The sequence below is a fragment of the Lepisma saccharinum genome, chromosome 13 (assembly GCF_977018435.1).
Source record: "Lepisma saccharinum chromosome 13, izLepSacc3.1, whole genome shotgun sequence".
In the NCBI taxonomy this organism is placed as follows: Eukaryota; Metazoa; Arthropoda; class Insecta; order Zygentoma; family Lepismatidae; genus Lepisma; species Lepisma saccharinum.
The window spans coordinates 984,623-1,004,671 of NC_139241.1; the positions used below are offsets into that span (position 1 = coordinate 984,623).

A 20,049-nucleotide genomic window follows, 5' to 3' on the forward strand; every position below is an offset into this window, starting at 1 on the left:
ATGAAACTTGCGCATTTTCAGATATCAAAATGGGAGATTGTTATTTACTCCCACTTTAATCAACAATTTATTGCTGGATTTAGGAGCATTCTGGAGGTCAAACACTCGATCTGCCAAAACTTTACCTTTTGAATAACTTATTTTTTATCGGACTCAGCTTACATTCCTACATTGAGCATTGTCAGATTATTTTTTTTATAGCACATTAATGTTTCTGAAGAAAAACTGCGATTATATTAGGGATGGGACCGATTAATCGGTACTCTATCGGTACCGGCCGATATAGGCATATCGGTTTATCGGTACAATTACCGATTATTTTACCTATCCGATATATCGTTAAATATCTGATAATTTAGTGTAAAATTTTGCCATTTTGTTGTAATTTTTATGGATAATCTCCATGCCCTACTTTCTAAAAAAATACATTATAAATATGCAATTTCCTTTTCACTGCAGTCACCTTGAAACACACATTTATTAAGGAGGTCAATGAACCTTCAGGTTCTTCAAGGACTATTTCTAATTTTATATCGGATCGGTTATCGCTATCGGTAAATTTTATATCGGTACTTTATCGGTATCGGCCCATCCCTAGATTATATTATATCGAACTTTGTGTGCAACATGAAGTTGTTTTAACTCTTGTTTTTCTTTCTGGAGATATAATTACTTTATCGTCAAATCAAGACAGCTTTGCGAGATTCAAAACAATGACTTTTTTTCCATTGCTGTTATGGGCAAGCAGCAGCTTTGCAGACGCTAGATGAAAACATTGGCACCAGCTGCAGAAGGGAAAATCCTTGGAATTTTAAAGATAAGACCGAACTTTTATCAGCAGTGGGAGGAAGAAGAAAGAAATGATCCTAGCTTTACATTTTACCATGCAACAGACAATAATTTGGGCAATATTTCCTATGCAGCCAGCTGCATTCAAACTAGAAAAAGGGACCTAAATTCTGCAATTATCGCATTGCTATGCACACCAGTGGTGGAGAATGAGCTGTTGTTGGGGAAGATAGGGGGGGTCACTTTTTTTTTATCCTACGTTTTTTGTTCGTTTTGAAGAACGTATTCAGAACTGGTTACTTCACTTTAGATGCCTTGCCTGTATGCACGCACGAACAAGAAAATTGTGGCCGCAACAATTAGCATCGACCCCTCCCGTATTTCGATTTATCCGTACCGAAATACATTAAAAATCCTATCTCATCAGCTGGGGAATGGGAAGAACTTTGGATTAAAAGGTACTTCGTATTAACCAATAATGGGGTTTTCCTGTATTTGCTTGTTGAAAAATAATTGTACCCCAATTAATTATTTAATCAATTGCCAAAATATTTCAGTTAAAAATAAGACTTTGTATTGTGCTTTCCATTGACTGTATTTTTGATTAATTGCGAATTTGCTAAAAAGACCATGCTAGAAAATTTAAATATATGTTATTCTAGCAAATGCATTTAAAATTTACGAAACAACAAGGGAGCAGAAAAATTAATGTCAAAAATGCAGAGAAATGCAATAAAGATGGCAAATAATACCGATTAATGACACAAAAGTAAAAAGAAGCAAGAAATGTGAAATAAAAACTTTTTTTCTTTTTCTAACTGAAGGGAAACTGTCTGATATCAGGTTTAGCATTGTTTTCAAGGCTCAGAAAAAAATATAATTTTTCATAACTTCCGAGCCCTAATTATTACTCAGCTAATTTCAGCTCGCAATGTTTAGTACGAAAAAGATATTGCATACAAGATATTGTGTGTTATACCTGTAAATGAAAATTGTTTTAGTGCATATTAACTGTATTTTTTTTTTATTTTTTTTTTTTTTTTTCAGTATTCAGGGTGGACTCCTCAGAATAGGCATTTGTACCAAGTAGTTCCTGTAAAATTTAAAGTTCAGAATCGGATGGAAACAATCGTAGAATTCCTGCGGAACCAAATGGTGTTGAGTGATGAGTAAGTGCAGAACTTTTTAAGATTTATTCTAGGAATATGTAGTGCTGCAACCACTATAACTACTACTTGTTAATGAGAGCTTAGTCATTATCAATGTAAGTGGAATTCTGTCCTGATCCCAAATTTTTGGATTCCGAACAGTTGAGAAAACTTCGAATTATCATATTAAAATTGCTTATTCTCCAAGTTTTCTACACTATAAGAATGGGAAGTTTCTTGGACATGGTAATTTTCATTTCAGAAATGCAAATACATGACTTCAGGGAGAGATACTGGGCAGAATTCATGCATGAAAATCCCAAGCATTTCTCAACTTCCATCCATCCATCCTGTGTGTCAGAATTTTTTTAAAAAGAAACAGGGTATCTACCAGTCTGGAAAACCATCAAATCCGGTAAAAGTCAGGGAAATTTCTAGAAAAATCAATATATTTCTGCAAGTACACTAAAAGTAGTTTCTTGAACAACGAAGAAAAGGACAAGCAAGAAATTTTGAATTTGTTGTGGACAAACTGTACTTCAGGTTTGAAATACGGAATATTACTGCCAATTACAGTAGAAATTGCATATTAAATACTCTAGGAAAAGGAGTCATATTTTGAACTAGAAAACTACTGCTGTAAGTGGCTCTTAGTATTTACCAGTTTATTTTAGAAATGTTTGGGTTCTCTTTGGTTGATATTACGATTAATACACACACAAGTATTACTATTTTTTTTATAATTATGTATTATTAATGGCAAATTTGCTATGCTTTTTTTTTATTAAAAAAATAATTCTGTGTTCACTAATACGTGGCCAGTATTACATAAAAGCTTGTCCCTGATGGCCGTATCAAACAGTCAATTTCTATAATATGCTAAGTGAATATACCAAAAACTTTGTAAGTGGGATTCTAAATGTGGTGTTTAGTTAAAATATAGTAACATTCCTACATATATGTTTAAATACAGAAATTGCCCTAATGACTTGGTCCAGAAAACCAGGAAAAGTCAGGGAATTTTGTTTTTACGAAAAAAGTGTCTTGGGCACCTATTGAGCACTTGTACTTCTCCGGAGTCCCAATGTGTGGCAGGGTCCACAAGAGGCGATACTTTTTCGGCATTTTGGTCTTTCACGAGCCCCGCAAAAATGCTGCACGACACTTTCAGAGAATGTCATTTTCCTGGAAATTGTGCAAAATTTGAAGTTTATTATTATTCTTCACCAGTTTTACGTGTAAATGTTAATTTTGTACATAACATTTATTTTAATGCTCTGATGTAATTCTGGAATATTTTAAAGCAAGAGTCTTTTAAATTTGATCCACATATTTGTAGCGGAATACTTTTACACAAATATTAATCAATATTTTGATCAACTTTCAATTACTACTACTTTCAAGTATCAGTATCTGTGGGTATCGGTTAAAAATGGTATCAGCTCAGCCCTACACACGATACTTTCATACAGTAAATATTCTGGTAATTTTGAAAAAAATATGATTTCATTTAATTTTGCATGAACGTTGTCTGGTAGAAGTCGATGTCATGATTAAATTATGGATCGTCTTATATGGGATCAACAAATATTTTGTGATGTGGAACTTTAGTAGATTGATATGGTCCAGTGCCATTTACAGAGACATAACTTGGTGGGCCCCCCCCCCCCTGCAAAATGTTCAGTTGTGTGAAGAATTACAATTTAACGGTACTATTGTTAACTGTTTGTTACCTGAGGAACAGTTATTTAGCAATTAATCCTATATGCTCTTTTTATGGGATGATAAACATTTTGATTCCCCCTTAAGTAACTTAGGCCAGAAGTTACACCCATAGCCATTTGAATATGTAATGTATATTGATATTTGTAATCAGCAAATGGGAATGTAGAGTATACTTGTTACTACGGTGAGTTAAAAATATAAGATGATGATAATTGTGTGCCGCTTCTTCCAGAGAATTGGTCAACAGATCATTGAAGGACACCGAACAGTATCAAGACAACTTCGAAGTCTACATCCAGACACTCATTTCCCAGGCTCTGGATACCAACTTCATCACAGAGATATATCAAGAGAATGGTAAGTTAGGAATATGGAGGGTGGAAGCTGTCTTATTCACTTACGCTTCAGCACTATGAATTAGGGTGGCCACCCACCGTGAATTCCGCATAAATTTTTCTCCTTAGACGTGAAAATTGCAACTTTAATTAATCCAAATCCAAAGGAATTTAAAAACATTTCTTAATGCCCTGAGGCAAGTTGTTCACAGTTTAGCTTTTTATATCCAGGAAGAATAAGAAATGAAAGCTGCATGGAAAATAAAAGAGAAATCTCTCAATCCCTTTGCTTTGTTAATGTCTTGTATCTGACAGACGGGAGATTATTCCAGGATATCTTAAAGTTGATTACGTAAATTTGAGTTAGAAATCCTCACACAATTAACATTTTTTCGTAGAATATCCCGTAACATTTGAGACTTGGGTTTGTAGATGTATTTCAAATATACAGTGTGTCCATAAAATAATGGTGGGGTTTTAAACAGTCATGGTTTTGGAACAAAGCATAGTAGAAAGATGAACGATACGTCAAAGCAAAGAGAAACTCTCCAAGTTTATGTATGCGAAATCTTACGCACTGACACCTACAGACACGAGGGGTAACGCATGTGCATTGCTTTTCAAGGACACGCAAGCTGCATGAGCTCGTTAGTCATCCTCGCTACAGTGTCATCATTTTTTTAACAAGTTTATTTTCAGTGATGAAGCAACGTTTCATGTTTCCGGACGGGTACATCGCCATAATGTTCGTATATGGGGTAGTGAACCTCCACATGCCGTTATGGAACATGAGCGTGACAGTGAAAAAGTGAATGTGTGGTGCGCTATTGGACGAGACAGAGTTATTGGCCCCTTCTTTCTTGCTGAACAAACAATAATGGGGACCACCTTCCTGGATATGTTACAAGGGAATGCTGTGACCAAAATACCGGAGAATTCCATTTTCCAGTTAGATAGTGCTCCTCCACATTTTTCCATAATCGTGCCCCTACGGTCTCCAGACCTTACACCCATGGATTTCTATTTGTGGGGTTATGTCAAAGCACAAGTGTTTTCCTGTCAAAGGGCCTCCCCGATTGCGCAGTGGTAGCGTCGTCACCTTGTAAACAAGGGGTCCCAGGTTCGATACCCGGTGGAGGCACTAGTAGTTCGGATCCCACTTTAAACTGTAGGTTTAGTCCCGATTAGCCTTTCTGTGCATAAAGTGAACTTAAAACAACAAATCAATCAATCAATTTTCCTGTCAAGTTCAAAATCTGGACCATTTAAAAGCAAGGATCACTGAAGCTGTTTTGTCTAGCATGCCGAATGTTCTCTGCCACGTATGGGAAGAGACTGAATATCAACTAAGATTTCACACATAGAATTCTACTGAACAGGTAAGAAACTTGGAGAGTTTGTCTTTGCTTTGATGTATCTTTCATATCTCTACCATGCTCTGTTCCAAAACTATGACTGTTTAAAACCCCACCATTATTTTACGGACACACTGTATATAGTTTTATTGAATTGAATTAGAATTTTTGGATGCGTTGGAATCTCACAGACCTTCTATGTTGTTAATATATTTGTGTGTATGTAATATGTGTGGTTTAATAGGTAATAGAGAAAACATCTTCTTGTATGTACCCTTGAATATTTGGAAAGTTTGCCTTGAAAAACCAGGAATTATACTTGAATTTTATCATGGTCCCAGTGGTCACCCTGTGAATATTGTGAAATATTCTTAAACATGTAAACAGTGGCATGACCATTCTTTAATTTAAAGAGAAAGCTTTTACACAACAAGTTTTTTGAATGAACATTGGAAGGAATTAGATAATAAAGGTGGCAGTTTATAATGGATGCGGTAAACGCAGTTTAAAATTACTTACGTGAAATTTAGAAATTTTGTATTTCCGCATTGCATAATTTAATAGTCAAATCCTATTAATTTCGAAGATCCTCTGTCTTTATTCACTAAGTGTACGGCGTCTGGAGCGGAGATGGTACCGTGTCGCAAAACAGTGACGCAGTACCATATCCACTCCAGACGCCGTACCCTTAGTGAATAAAGACAGAGGATCTTCCAAATTAATAGGATTTGACTATTAAATTATGCAATGCGGAAATACGAAATTTCTAAATTTCACGTAAGTAAAGATGGTAGTGTTGATTCTTACTGGAGTTGTTCTATTTTTCAAAAGTGAGGGATGCCACCACTCTCGACCTTTAAAGAAGCTTTGTACAGAGAAGTAGGGGTTTGATCTGCCAGAATTCTCATTTTAAGAAAGTGTGTTTACTCACTTTATTCTGATAAAAGAAAAAATATATAATAAACACTTACGTGAGTGAGTATCGTTGTTAAAACAATCTTATAAACGAGGTTTCGCAGAGATTTATAAGATTGTTTTAACAACGATACTCACTCATGTGAGTGTTTATTATATATTTTTTCTTTTATCAGAATTCACAGTTGATAACTTTGATCTTGCATAGTACCAGAAAAAAATTGTTCATTGTTAATGCAAAAAGTGATATGGTAAAATATTATACACAAGATTTCTTTTTGTAACTGTTTTTTTTTCCTATTTTTTTAAAATTTAGCTAAATTAATGATTTCAGCTATTGTTATAACTAGAGCCTGGAGGTTCGTGCATTTATTTTGGTTAAAATAGGCACAATAAACAGAAAAAAGTGGCAAATTCCAAGTCACTTCTATCTATAATTTCATTCAAAAGTTGAAATCTACATGGAAATTATATTTTTACTTTCCTTTGTTGCCTTGATTGCACATAACCCCTAGATTCTTAAGTTTTCGATTTGCTTCTCCATAACAGAAAATGATCTCTCTACTTCAACAGGAGTAATTGGACCATACATGAAACAGGCTATTGTAACTGAATTTATATCAAGAAAAGTGTTTCCATCTTTAAGAATATCACAAATTGTTTTCAATTTTTCCAATTCCACATTTGCACTTATTAAACATTTGTACTTTTCTGCAGCAGCAAATTTTTTCCTCCTGGCACTTTCATCACCTTCTGCTCTGATTCCTCATTTTCCAGCTTTGTAATTGTCTCTGACAGCACCATAATATTGCCATAAATAACATTTTTCAAAGAAAAATAAGTTGTATGCAATTTAAAAAAAAGGAAAAAAACATTCTAAAATTTCATTGAAAATGGCAAATAAGGCACCAAAATTAAGAATAGGCAGTAGGCTACAAAATAGGCAAAATGATAAAGCTTCAAAAGTTTTAGCAACAACATAAAGAGTGTTATCAATAAATGCAGCAGAATTTGGCAAAGTTCCGGTCTCTAAAGCCACATGATCAAAGAACCTACTCAGACTTTTTGTCTCCTCGTGTGGGAGTCTCAAAGTGTTGCCATACCCTCATTTTTGTTATAAATCAATGAAAAGGGAGAGGCAGAAAATGGAAGACAGATGCGACTCTCCTCGACCTCCTGAACCGTTGCTCTGAGGCATAATTTTGGCAATGCAGTATACCACAAGAATTTCCCGTCACCATGGGAACTAGAACAACCCGATTGGTTCAAGAATTGATTTGACCCTTCCTGCATTCCGACACAAAAAGCAAATATAGAATTCCAAGTTGGATCTTTGGTTGTGTAGGTTTTAACCAGGCTTTAATATACAAATGAATGTGAGATGAGGGTCGTGTTTCTTGTCCACTAACATATGACTAAGAGAGTTCTTATCTGCTTGTGACGGATGTGCAGCAATGAAGTACAAGGAAAAAAGGAAAAAGTTTAAGATGTCGATCCTGATATTTTTTCCCTCTCTTTGCAGATGAATACTTCCTGGCAAGTGTGTCGAAGATAGATGAAATCACAGAGGAAAGGATGAAGAGGCTGGCGGGTGTTGTTCAGTGGAAGCCTAATGTGTTGGTAAGGCATATTAAATTGTGCTCTTCTCTCCCTGTCTGTACCTGGTGTGGCTTTGATCCCTGATGGTTTGTATTCACTGTAGATCCAGCCCTGATCAGCCTTGGATTAAAACGCACAAACTTTCATACGTGAAGTTTGGTTGATTAAATTAGGTACACCAGAGATATACTATTCTACTATGTGGAATTTGAAGCGAAAAATGAAGGCTCAACCAGGACTTGAACTCTGGTCTCTGCCATTGCTTTACCACCGAGCTACCGAGCCAGCCTGGCTTTGCCTGAATTTTTGCTGCTGTTGTTTTACTTGTGTGGAATCGTCTCTGCTAGTGCTGCTGCAACAGAATCTGTTGCCTGGTTCCTCTCTCCCAGCCCATTGTGCTGGGAGGATGGATCAGCAGAGACGATTCCACACAGGTAAAATAGCTGCAGTAAAAAATCAGGCAAAGCCAGGCCGGCTCAGTGGTAGAGCAATGCCACAGTATGCCAGAGACCTGGATTTGAGTGCTGGTCAAGCCTGCATTGTAAATTTGGTGGATGTTTTTTGGTTAATTTTGAAGGCCCACTGCCTTTCATTAACTGAGGATGCAGGATTTGGGATGTAGATGGTAGTGTGTCACTGCTTTGTTTTTTCCTAGATGGCGGTAGTTCCATTTTTACCCATCGGGCAGACCTGGTGCATGTTTCTTGGTTTGCATTTACTGTACTTTCAGCTGGCACCTGTTTTGGTTTCTGTTATCTAGTGGCATTCTGGGGTGCTGACTGGCAGGTTGGCTTGTCTGCTGCGTTGTGTTGCTTGGTGGGACAATGTTCGTATTCATTGGATGGGTGGAAGGGGCTTGGGAAGGGAACCTTTTTCTTCTCGTAATCTGGGATTGTTTGAAAAATGGGGTGCCACGGTGGGTGTGTTTGTCCATTGTCTAGGTTTAGTGCTGGTTTCTTTTGTATGATGGTGTGGGTTTGTTTGATGTTTTCCATGAGAGAGACAGTTGGGTGAAGTATGGATGTAGAGGAGATGAAGTGGTTTGTGGGTTGCTGTGAAAGGCCTGATCCTGGTGTGTCTTTTATATGTTTCTCGGTTCATCCTTGAACAGTACAAATGGCTCTGCAGATGTAGCTGCTGTGGCGTTGGCATGTAGATGCCAGTGGATGCAAGTTTGGATAGGTTGTATCTTTTGAAGTTGGGCGTGGCTCTTCCGATTTGAGATATAGGTTTAGGTTTGTGTGCAACTGATGTTGAGGGTTTTAAGAGCTTTAGATCATTTTTTTGATGTGGTGGAGTGAAAAAATATAAATATGCTGACCAAGGCAGTAATTTATTTTATTAAAAACGTAAACTAAACGTAACGTTTCAACCTTCTAGCAAGGTCTTCATCAGACTCTGTATCAAGTACAAAAGTTTTGTACTTGATACACTTTTGTACTTGATACAGAATCTGATGAAGACCTTGCTAGAAGGTTGAAACGTTACGTTTAGTTTATGTTTTTAATAAAATAAATTACTGCCTTGGTCAGCATATTTATATTTTTTCATAATAATGGAAACAAGGCTTAATGGTGTTATAATGTGGTGGAGTGGTATGGGAAAGCAATCCATTTTGGTTTGGGTTCTTAGTTTGGAAAACATCAAATTCGCAACGTAGAAACACCAAACTTCATGCATGAAATATTAAAACCGCATCCATCATGAATACAAACTTTGCCCAATTTCATATATTTTTCTTATAATAGACTATTTTCCTAGTTCCAGTTTAACAAAATATCACAGCTATTTTCCTATATTTTAAGTTCTAAGCCACGGATGAGGGAGCATATAATCATTGTGCCATTAAGGTTCTACCGCAGATATATCGTAAAACTAAACTTGATGGCACAATGACCCTTTCAGGGACAAAGTCTACCAGAGTGCTCAAAGCTGCACAGTCAGTGCATCACAGCTGTTTTCGAAATTTCTGGACTAGAGTCCCCCCCCTCCCCCTCCTTCCTCAGTAGGCGGGTCACTCCAAAATCTGTCCCAGAAGTGTAGGATTGTGTGTCGTGGAAGGGAAGAAAGTGAGTGGGCAGAGCGAAGCAGTGTACGCTGCTGAAAATGCCTGGTAGTTGCAGTTGCATTGTCCCCTCCCACCTGAGGGGATGATCCATTTTCCTCCCATGTTCACGAATCACTACTTGCATGGAGGACTTCGTTTGTTCGCTTGCCCTGCAGACTCCTGGGACAGAATACAGAGGCTGATTCGTCTCCATCCAAATAACATGCAGACAGTGCCACCTGGCAAACCGGTTTGCACAGAGCACTCAAACTGCACGCACACGATAAGCAGTGTGTAAGCTGTTGTCTAGCAGAGTGATGGTATTATAGTGTGCAGAATGCCGCCGAAAACAAATTGCTATTGGGAAGGGTACGTTATGGTGCTTTTCCATGCCAAATTTAGCATTTCCCGCATAGTAGAACAATGTCTGAACAATGGATTGGTGTTAGGATGGGCCACTGTTAGTGATATAATTAAACGAAATGCACAGCAGCTACCTCCACCTCCCACATCACCAAAGAAATCTCATCCAAAGAGGGTGCCTGTGAAACTAACAAGACAGGTGCTAAACAAGATCCGGGATGTTCTGGCCTGTGAGCATCCACGACCGCAGCGTGTTATGGCCAAACAGGTCAAAGTAGGCCAAGCAACTGCGAATTACCAAGAACATGTTGTTTCACCAGTGTACACAAAAGAAATATCGGTCTTGTATAGAGCAAACACCAATCGTATGGAACTCCACCAAGATAAAACTTCAGCTGAAACTGGTATCCATGCTATTCCAGTGAAGAGTCCAGATGTTAGTCCAATGGATTTTTGTGCTTTTGAATTTTTCAAACGGCACCTTTCAACACGTTGGTGTCACACCGTGCATGGCTTACGGAAAGCCTGCAAGCAGGAGTGGAACAATTTACCCCTGGTAGAGCTGCAACGAAGTCTGCTGCAGTGGAAACTGGAATGTCGTGCAATAGTACACACAGGTGGCCATGATATCGAGCATGATCGATGGTGGCAGGCTGGAATCTCTTAGGTAAGCAACACTTTCATTTTGTTTGGATGGAGACGGATCAGCCTCTGTATATATGTGGGAGCCCACTGTTAGCATATACTATATGTTAAATTAAACTTAAAAACAATACCATATATTTTATTTTGGAAGTGCCTTTTATTGTTTTGGTAATAACATTTTCAAGCCAACTCTACCAAGATGTACAAAACCTTACACTAAATAATGTTAAATGAACTTGCAAAGCTGAAGACCAATTTGGTAATTTTGTTTATGGAGCTGTGTTGTTCGATGTGTTCCAGTCAACTTTCACGTTCCAATGTATTGCACTGTATTACTTTCAGAAAAGTGTGGATACGTGGCCGTGTTTGAACATCATAAAGGAGCTGAGCCTGGAAGAGATGAGAGGGAAGATGTGCCAGGCGTGTGAGAAGTCGAACGTAATCATCCGAGTTCAGTTCTATGGGCAGCCGTACAACAAGACCTCTTTAGAAGGCTGTGAACCCGATTCAAAGGCAAATGAAAAGGTGAGTGTGTGGACTACAGTTCTGCATGGGACCACTTTCACTCGTTTAAGTCTCCCACGCTCGAGCATGCTACGAATCAAATGTGACGATAATCGTAGAAATATATATAAAGGGTGTTTTTTTAAGAGTGATAGAACTTTCGATAGGGATAGCTGTCATTTGTTTTGTTTTCATGACATGTTGTTTTGTCATTTCATATCAGTGAGCATTGGCAAATGATCATGGAAAGACTGACACCGCAACAACGTTTACAAATTGTGGAAATATATTTCCAAAATCAATGTTCTGTTCGCCAAACGTATAGAGCACTTCGGAAATATCGGTGCTGTCAGTGAATTGGCCTTCAAGATCATGTGACCTAACGCCACTGGATTATTTTCTTTGGGGATATGTAAAGTCTCTGGTATATGCTGATAAACCAGCAACAATTGACGCTTTGGAAGCCAACATAACTTGTGTTATTAACGACATACGTCCCCAATTACTTGAAAAAGTGGTTCAAAATTGGACTGATCGAATCCGGGTCATCACAGCTAGTCATGGTGGACGTATGCCAGAAATTATTTTCAAAAAGTAAATGTCAGAAAGTTATCTTTCAAATAAAAATACAATTGGCTTCAAACTTATTTTTTTGTGCGTTTTATTTCAATTCAAAGTTCTATCACTCTAAAAAAAAAACACCCTATATATCTAAAAATCTGCCCTGGTAGTTTCAGCCCATAATCATCTATTTCAATTTCATGTATCGCTATGTATTTGTAAGATAGACTAAAATATATATTTTAACGTGGAGGTGATTGATGACTATGTTCAGTTATGTTTCAATTTCGCTGCGTTTTTCACTTCACCATACATATTTAAGGGCCGTACCACATGCAAATTGCTTTTACACTTATACAACTGGCCTTTGAGTGTATACTGATCATTTTGCGTAATCGAGCGTTATTCACTCTGAGCAAAAAGTCCTCATTGCAGCACACTAGTGTGTGTCGTGGTTGAAGTGTTGTGATGCGACAAGACAGGAAATTTATCAATTCGGATACACTTCTTGGTATTTTTTGACTGATTCTTGCACCAATGTTGAACCAATTCCAACATATGTTATACTGTAAAAATTTCTGTTTGTACTATCAAAATATCTGTACATATACAGGATGTCCACATGAAATCTCCATTATTCCAAATTAAAATTGCGAGGAAACTATTTGACGTGCAGTTTCTGGCATCATATAGAACAACTCAAAAAGTTTTTTTTCTTTTTTTTAATATCTTTTGCTGAGTAATAAGCAAGGATGACGACAGTACAAGAAAGAGTGCAGTGCGTGGTGTGGTATGTGTAATCAAAATTGTCAATTTTAGTCCAAAGACATTTCAGACGTGCGTTTGAATAGGATCAACCAAACATAAAGACAATTAAGACTTGGTATGGCAAGTTCTCAGCCACCGGGAAGTGTTAACCGAGAGTCAGGTTCTGCCAGAAAATGCATGTCTGATGAAACTGTAGAGCCGAACAGGGAGGTCTATGAGACAAGCCCGTCAAATTTAGTTTGCAGAGCGTCACGAGAGCTGAACATACCACGCTCAACAGTTCAAAAGGTGCTGTATAAGCGTCTTTGTCTGTATGCATACAAGGTGCAAATTGTTCAGGCACAATGGAGAGTGCCATCAGCTCCCCCATCAGCTTCATCACCCCTGTCATGCTCGTGCGCACATGGGTCGAGATCGAGTGTCGGCTAGATATTTTGAGGGTTACCAAAGGACGGCACATAGAAGTGCATTAAATTAAAACTTTGAAATGAGGGAGGTTTTATGTGGACATCCTGTATTTTTGTTGTACAGTAACAGATTAATATATTATGGTAAGGTAAAAAGATAAAGGTAGCCATCTGCATGTGCACACATGCCATGTAGGCATATGGGGGTGATGTGGTCAGCATCACACCCGGCCAACTTTACTCCCCAGGTTGCCCATTTATATGAGGCTGGATGGCTCTCAGAGCCACGTGCAAACAGGAGAGGGAAATAAAAAAAAATCCTGGTCCAGATCACCTGGCCCAAGATTCGAACTTGGGGCTGCCGCCCAGATAAAGCCAGATGCTCAACCAACTGAGCTCCTTTTAATACCTTATGAGAAAGAATAAAGCAGTTAACTATAAACAACAAGGAAAGAGAGCTTTAAAGTTGCTTTTGTTACAGTAAAGTACACTAGTGCCCAAAATTAAAGCTACAAACAGATAGATTTTCCTCCTGTGATTTTTTTTTGTTGATAAATTTGCAAAGTTTAACCTGTTGCTATTGTGATTTTTTTGTTGATAAATCCTGGCAGGGGTACCCAAAGGGGGGTTTTATGGTGCAGGATGCACCATCGAGATTTTTTGGGGGGGAATTTTTCCCTTCAAATAATATAAAATTCAACATTTATATCTTTTCCAAAATATATGTAAAAATTTTACTCCTTAAATGCACCATATTTAATCCATTAGATGAAGACGTAAAAGTGTTTAGGGCATTATTCAAGGGGGGGGGGGATCAAACTCCTATATATTAGGCCTTAATTGACATGTGGGTTCTGAGGGGAATTCTGAATTAAACTTGGGGGGGGGGGGGGGGCAGTATCCAACTCTAGGTCTTAGATTATGGCAAGTACTTTAGTTGAGCATTGAATTGAGGTGGTATCCAATTCTTGTGTATTACTATTGTCTTAGACTGTTGCGGAAATTCTGGTGTGGAGACTGAGAATTAATATTTTGGAGGAGGCAATATCCAGTCTTCAATATCAACAGTAAGTCTAAAATTGGCATGGAAATTTTTGTGGTAGGATTGAGGATAAAATTTAAAGGGGGAGATAGAAAGCTCTTGATAAAGTGTTAAATCTTAGATTGTCAAGGGGTTTCTGTAGTGGAGAGAGAGTTCGAACATTACATTTTGGAGACATTCTTTAGAGATAAGGCATTCACACGTTTTCGACCCCGAATGTGTCAAAGGAAAAGCTGGAAAAGGAAAAGACTAAATATCTCGGGATCTTAAGAAAGTATTGACACCCCATTAAATTAATATTCTTCAAAGCCTGCAAAGAAATGGATGTAAAAATTTTCTTGCTCGCTTCGCTCGCAATGATTTGTTGCTACGATGTGTGTTTGGCAATTTAATGAGATGAATATGAAGTTTTTATACTAAAGCTGCATTACAAGACAAGCGATATTCTCAACTGATTGATTGATTTAGTGTTTTTAAGTCAACTTTATGCACTCTAAAGCTAATCGGGACTGAACCTACAGTTTAAAGTGTGATCCACGCGATATTCTCGATTATGATGAACTATTTTAGGGGTGGTCTTGAGTGATGGCATGGCACCCCTGTTTAGGGAGGAGGGGCAGATCAATTATAATGTTCAGTAAAGCTAAGAAAAAGTTACTTTCGGTAGACACGCTGTCGTAATTAAATATTTTGTGGAGATTACTATATGGTTTAAGGGCGCGAATGATATTTGGGGGAAATGCATGACATGATTCTGGGGGGATGTGACATTGCCCTTGGGGGGGGGGGGGGATGGGCACCCCTGAATCCTGGCACATTAAGGTTAGTTTATTTTCTATCTTAAACCAGTTGTCTATGACATCATAAATATTACTATCACCTGATCGTATTATGTGGTCAAATGGACACACGGGAAATAATTTCCGTTTGTTGCTTTACTTTTGGACATTAGTATAGTTTGAATAGTGATTATAATGTATCACAATGGGATATACTTTAGTGGATGCCTAGGATAGATGTATTCCGAGTAATAATGAGACAAAGGAACACTTTAAAAATATTCGGCAGGGGCAAATGCCCAATTTTCAAAATTTCCCAAAAATTATGACTTGATAGATAATGTTGTGTAATTTACATTTTTTTAAAGTTGTAGCACGGAAATTACATATCCTGAAAGAGTGGTCGTTTGTCGTGCTTCCCTCCAAATTGGGTCCATCCAGCATCCATAGGGCTGATGCTAGAAATGAAATTCCAGAATTGTACAACACTAGGAAGAAATAGCGTAGTGTGAAAACTTGGTACATCTTAAAATGTGATGTCTCTCGATACAGCAATAGTGTATTATAATGTGTACATTATTTTACTGTAGAAGAAACTCTTACCTAATTTTAAATTTAATAACAAGCACTTTTGTATCGAGTCATGATGGTCTGCTCAGCAGGCCGTGTGACTGCCACGTGGAAGACCCAGGTTCAGTTTGGGTACCTGGGGGCAACTCTGGGGGATAAAGGCAGCCAGAGCATGGTGCTGGTCACATCATATCCAAAATGGCCGAGATCGAGAATGTGTGGGGCCAACCCTCACATCCCCTAAATGTGCCTTCATAGCATGGGGAACTTTATCTTTACCTTAACTCCATAGAGAAAATAATTATGTAGCCAGTTGTAGCTCCTTAAGCATGTTTGTCACATGTTTTTTGTACGTGTAGCTCATGTTATGATTGATATGTATTGAAACTGTACAGGCTGGTTGTAAATTATTGAGCACATTTTAAGAGTGAATAAAAGAAGAAGCAAGTAAAGTACCCATATTTAATTTGTTGCTTTTAATAGACCTGAATAAAAGAAGAAGCAAGTAAAGTACCCATATTTAATTTGTTGCTTTTAATAGACCATGTTGAACAGTTTCGTTTACAACACTTGCAACAAGTCGATTTACACAAGCTTCTCATAAAAGCATCTCTCACCCGATTTACAATGTCTTCGGTATGTTAGACACTTCCAGCATCCCTAAGGGCAGGAGCAACAGTTTGTGTCCAGCCAGACACAAGGACGGTAAACTGCTCCTCCCCACCGACCTTTACCCAAGGCGAGCTGGGAAAAATATTTTGTGCACTGGATGGTGGTAGGATGAGGAGATAATTTAGCATTACGCTTATGGGAGTATTATTGTACTTGCTCTCTTGGGAATACCAAACATCCGTTGGCATAGAAAATCACATGAACGAAAAGAGGACACATTGAAGATTTTATTTGTCACAGGAAAAAGTCTAAAACTCCCAAACTTGAAGTTGTTGTTTTTTCTTTGCCATAAGGAAAGCATGGGAATTTACGAAAAAAATAATCTTCATATTTTCAAACTTTGTGTCCAGCTTGATCAAATCATGTTTGGGGAATGAAAGACAGTTGTATAATAAATACACAAAAGCAAACTTACTTTACAAAATAACTTTTCCCACAAAACTAACTTGTAGAAGTTCTATTAATTTCGGTGACCTCTGCCACCATCTGCTTGGGAGTTCAGGCCACCAAAATTAATTGAACCTCTACAAGTAAGTTTCGTGTAAGTTTTATTAATAATCAACTTTAAAATCGCTTCCACTTGTAACATGGGGAGAAATTCATTCTCTCTTGTATAGTCAGGTGTCTTTTTAGTATCACTGCTCCTTCCGATGATATTGAAATAAATGCACACCTGGTGCAAACTGACACTCTTTGCCTTAAATTGCTGATACCAATGTTTTGTGGAGTCATTACTAGAAGATTAAACTTGTACTCGTAAGTCTAAACGCCTTGGAACGGTTACTGCAGATTCATGGCTTTCTCTTGTACAGTAACAGCAACTCTTGCTGCCCCTCTGTCATTTACATCAAAAGAAAAGTTCCTTCAGTGTTTTTTTCTTCTTCTTAATTCATATATGAAATGCTCTCAATAATTTATAACCACCTTATATTTGTACTTGTGTAGATATTGTACTTCTGGATCACAATAATGCATCTGAGAATACATTAATTTTGTATTTTCCGTCAAAAGGCAGGGAGGGTCACATGAACCCTTTGAATCGGCTTGGTCCAGTCGCCATGATGAGGGGAAATTCTTTAGGTATTCTAATTTGCCAAACTTACGCCTGACTGCAAAACAGGTGACAAAGCCAAACCCCTCAAGGCCAAGTGATGGGCAAACAAATGCGTCTCCAATTCTCTTTCTCCCCTGAACTGCGAGCGAAGGGTGCGTGTTGACAGCAGAATGTGTCATTTAGGCCTGTGCAAAAATCAGGTGTTTGGCAACACCACTTTTTGCACTTCGAACCTCCCCCCATCTGGAGACGAAAAGTTTGGGTTTGTCCTAGTTGGATCTTTGGCCAGGCACCTGTAGTATATACACTAAAAATATGAAGCAAGGCCAATGAGAGAAGAAAATTTGTTGTAAATTAGGGATGGGACCAATTAATCGGTACTCTATCGGTATCGGCCGATATAGGCATATCGGTTTATCGGTAAAATTACCTATTATTTTACCGATCCGATATATCGATAAATATCTTATAATTTAGTGCAACATTCTGCCATTTTGTTGTAATTTTTATGGATAATCTCCATGCCCTACTTGCTGAAAAAGTAAATGTCTAAATATTCAACTTCTTTTGCATTGCAATCAGCTCGAAACACACATTTATTATGGAGATCAATGAAAATTTCAGTGTCTTCAAGGACCATTTCTAATTTTATATCGGATCGGTAGAATATCGGTTATCAGTATTGGTAAATTATATTGGTACTGTATCGGTATCGGCCAAAATTTCGTATCAACCCATCCCTATTGTAAATATTGAAAGATAATATGCAGTGGAACTCGAATTTTACATTCCCCAGTTTATTTTCCTGCATTATACATTCAATCTTGTAGCCACTGTGCTGTAGTCTGTATTACATCTGACTGCCACACGGGAGACCCAGGATCAATGTCAGAATTTTTCCGGACTTGTCCCCAAATAAAACAGCTCTGTGGCTCAACCAGCCTCAATTAACGTGGGTACCTGGAGGCAACCCTGTGGGATAACGGCAGCCGGAGCATGGTGCTGATTAAATCACCTCCAAAATGACCGAGATCCATAGAATGTGTGGGACCTTACCCCCCCCCCCCCCGCATCCCCCTACATATGCCTCGTGACACAGTGCAAAGTGCACGGAAAACCAAAGTTTTACGCATTTAATCTTGATGTTCCCAAGATAGCAAATGTAAAATTATCCCCAAATTTCTATTTTAACTTTTTCAGTTTGGTTCCCTGAAAAACATTAAATCGAGGTTCCATTGTAATGGGAAAAACATTAAAGAAAGAGATTATGTGTATTTACAGAAATAATAAAGCAAATATTTTTATTTTCAGGATTTCTTAGTATGCAGTAAGTGTTCTGTTCATTTAGAACTGTATAACAAAGTGGCGCACCAAAAGTATATAATGTATGTAGTCTGTGCAAAAAGAGTGGGTGCCAAGAGGGACGGCTCTCCAGATAAGGACACCACGATCATTTTGAATGAACTTCTGGCTGATGAACCCTGGTTGAATGAGGTAAGCAGTGCATGTATTTGTCACAATGTATCATTTAAAACATACTCTGGATGCCAATATTAACTCTTTCACTGCTGCAAGCGAATTTAATTTTAATTAGAAATAATGTCACGAAAATTTCCTCCTCAATAATCTTATCACATTCCCCCATATTATATAGAACACAATTTTTTCCCCTATAAATATATTCACTTCTCAGTTGATTTTTTTCATTATGGGCAACTTATGGAAAGCGACTGCAGTTGATTTCAAATATTCGCATCGCTGCTAATGTTGAGTGAAGTTCCCCTGTAAGAAAATGCATTACCAGAACATGCTGCCATCTAGCGTCTGGCATTTGAACTGTTTTCCAAAGAAATAACTTGCTTTGGTTCTGAACAAATGAAAGTCTTGTACTGCTTTGTGTATGTAAAAAAGAATGGCAGGAAGGCTCATGTATCGACTCGGCATGCTCAGGATTTCCAGAAGGGGGCGGGGGGGGAGTACATATACTTTTTTAGTAGTCTGATGTCTTTTTGCTATGTTTTCCTGCTTTTTACTGTATCTTTTTTTGAATACTTGACCAAAAGGAAGAGTTATGACTCCTACCAATCCCCCCCCCCCCCCTTTGGGAATGCCACTGCATCCACTTCATTAACAATGAAAATGTAACACAAAGGGGTACTCCAAACCATGGCACTTTGTGTGGTATAAATATAGTGGTAGAATTCATATTGGTACTTCGGAATACTTTTTTACGAATTTATGCAATTCAAAAAATTTAGAACTGTTGTATATGTTTCATATTTAACCTAAAAAGAGAAGAAAATTCAATGTCTTTTTTTTTATTGAAATCTTCATATTTTATTGACCATAAATATGTAGCCCTAATTTATGTATGATGAATTATAAATGTATAAATGATGAATCATTTACGTATACATAATGCACTGCATGTTACAGCTGAGAATTTAAAAAATAAATCCAAAATCCTAGAAAATTCAGGAGAATCAGTCTTGTCGTACATTGCCAGGATGAAAATAAATTTCACTTTTTTCTCAAACCATCTGCTTGATGGAAAATGTCTTGGGTTTAAATCTTTGCAAATAGTCCGTGTAACCACAGTAATTTCATACATAATATCGTAAATAAGAACTTCTCTCTCTTTAATTCATTGTATTGCTCTTTATCCATGGTCACGATGTACAGAGTCTGGCAAAAGATCTGGAAAAAACTATTCACATGTGTGAATTGCTAGAAAGTATTGTATTGTGCCAGTTACAAAAGCATAGTTAGCA

At 37.7% G+C, this 20,049-nt stretch overlaps 1 protein-coding gene across 3 annotated transcripts in view; it reads left to right on the forward strand.

Moving 5' to 3' along the window:
• The window catches only part of LOC145997131 (uncharacterized), a 60,946-nt gene that overhangs the window by 37,281 nt on the left and 3,616 nt on the right, over window positions 1-20,049 (forward strand). For all 3 annotated transcript variants that reach the window (XM_083133763.1, XM_083133765.1, XM_083133764.1), the window contains exons 7-11: window positions 1,837-1,958; window positions 3,895-4,019; window positions 7,790-7,887; window positions 11,264-11,446; window positions 18,590-18,772. In XM_083133763.1, the coding sequence (XP_082989889.1) occupies window positions 1,837-1,958; window positions 3,895-4,019; window positions 7,790-7,887; window positions 11,264-11,446; window positions 18,590-18,772 (711 nt within the window). The remainder of the gene's footprint in view (window positions 1-1,836; window positions 1,959-3,894; window positions 4,020-7,789; window positions 7,888-11,263; window positions 11,447-18,589; window positions 18,773-20,049) is intronic.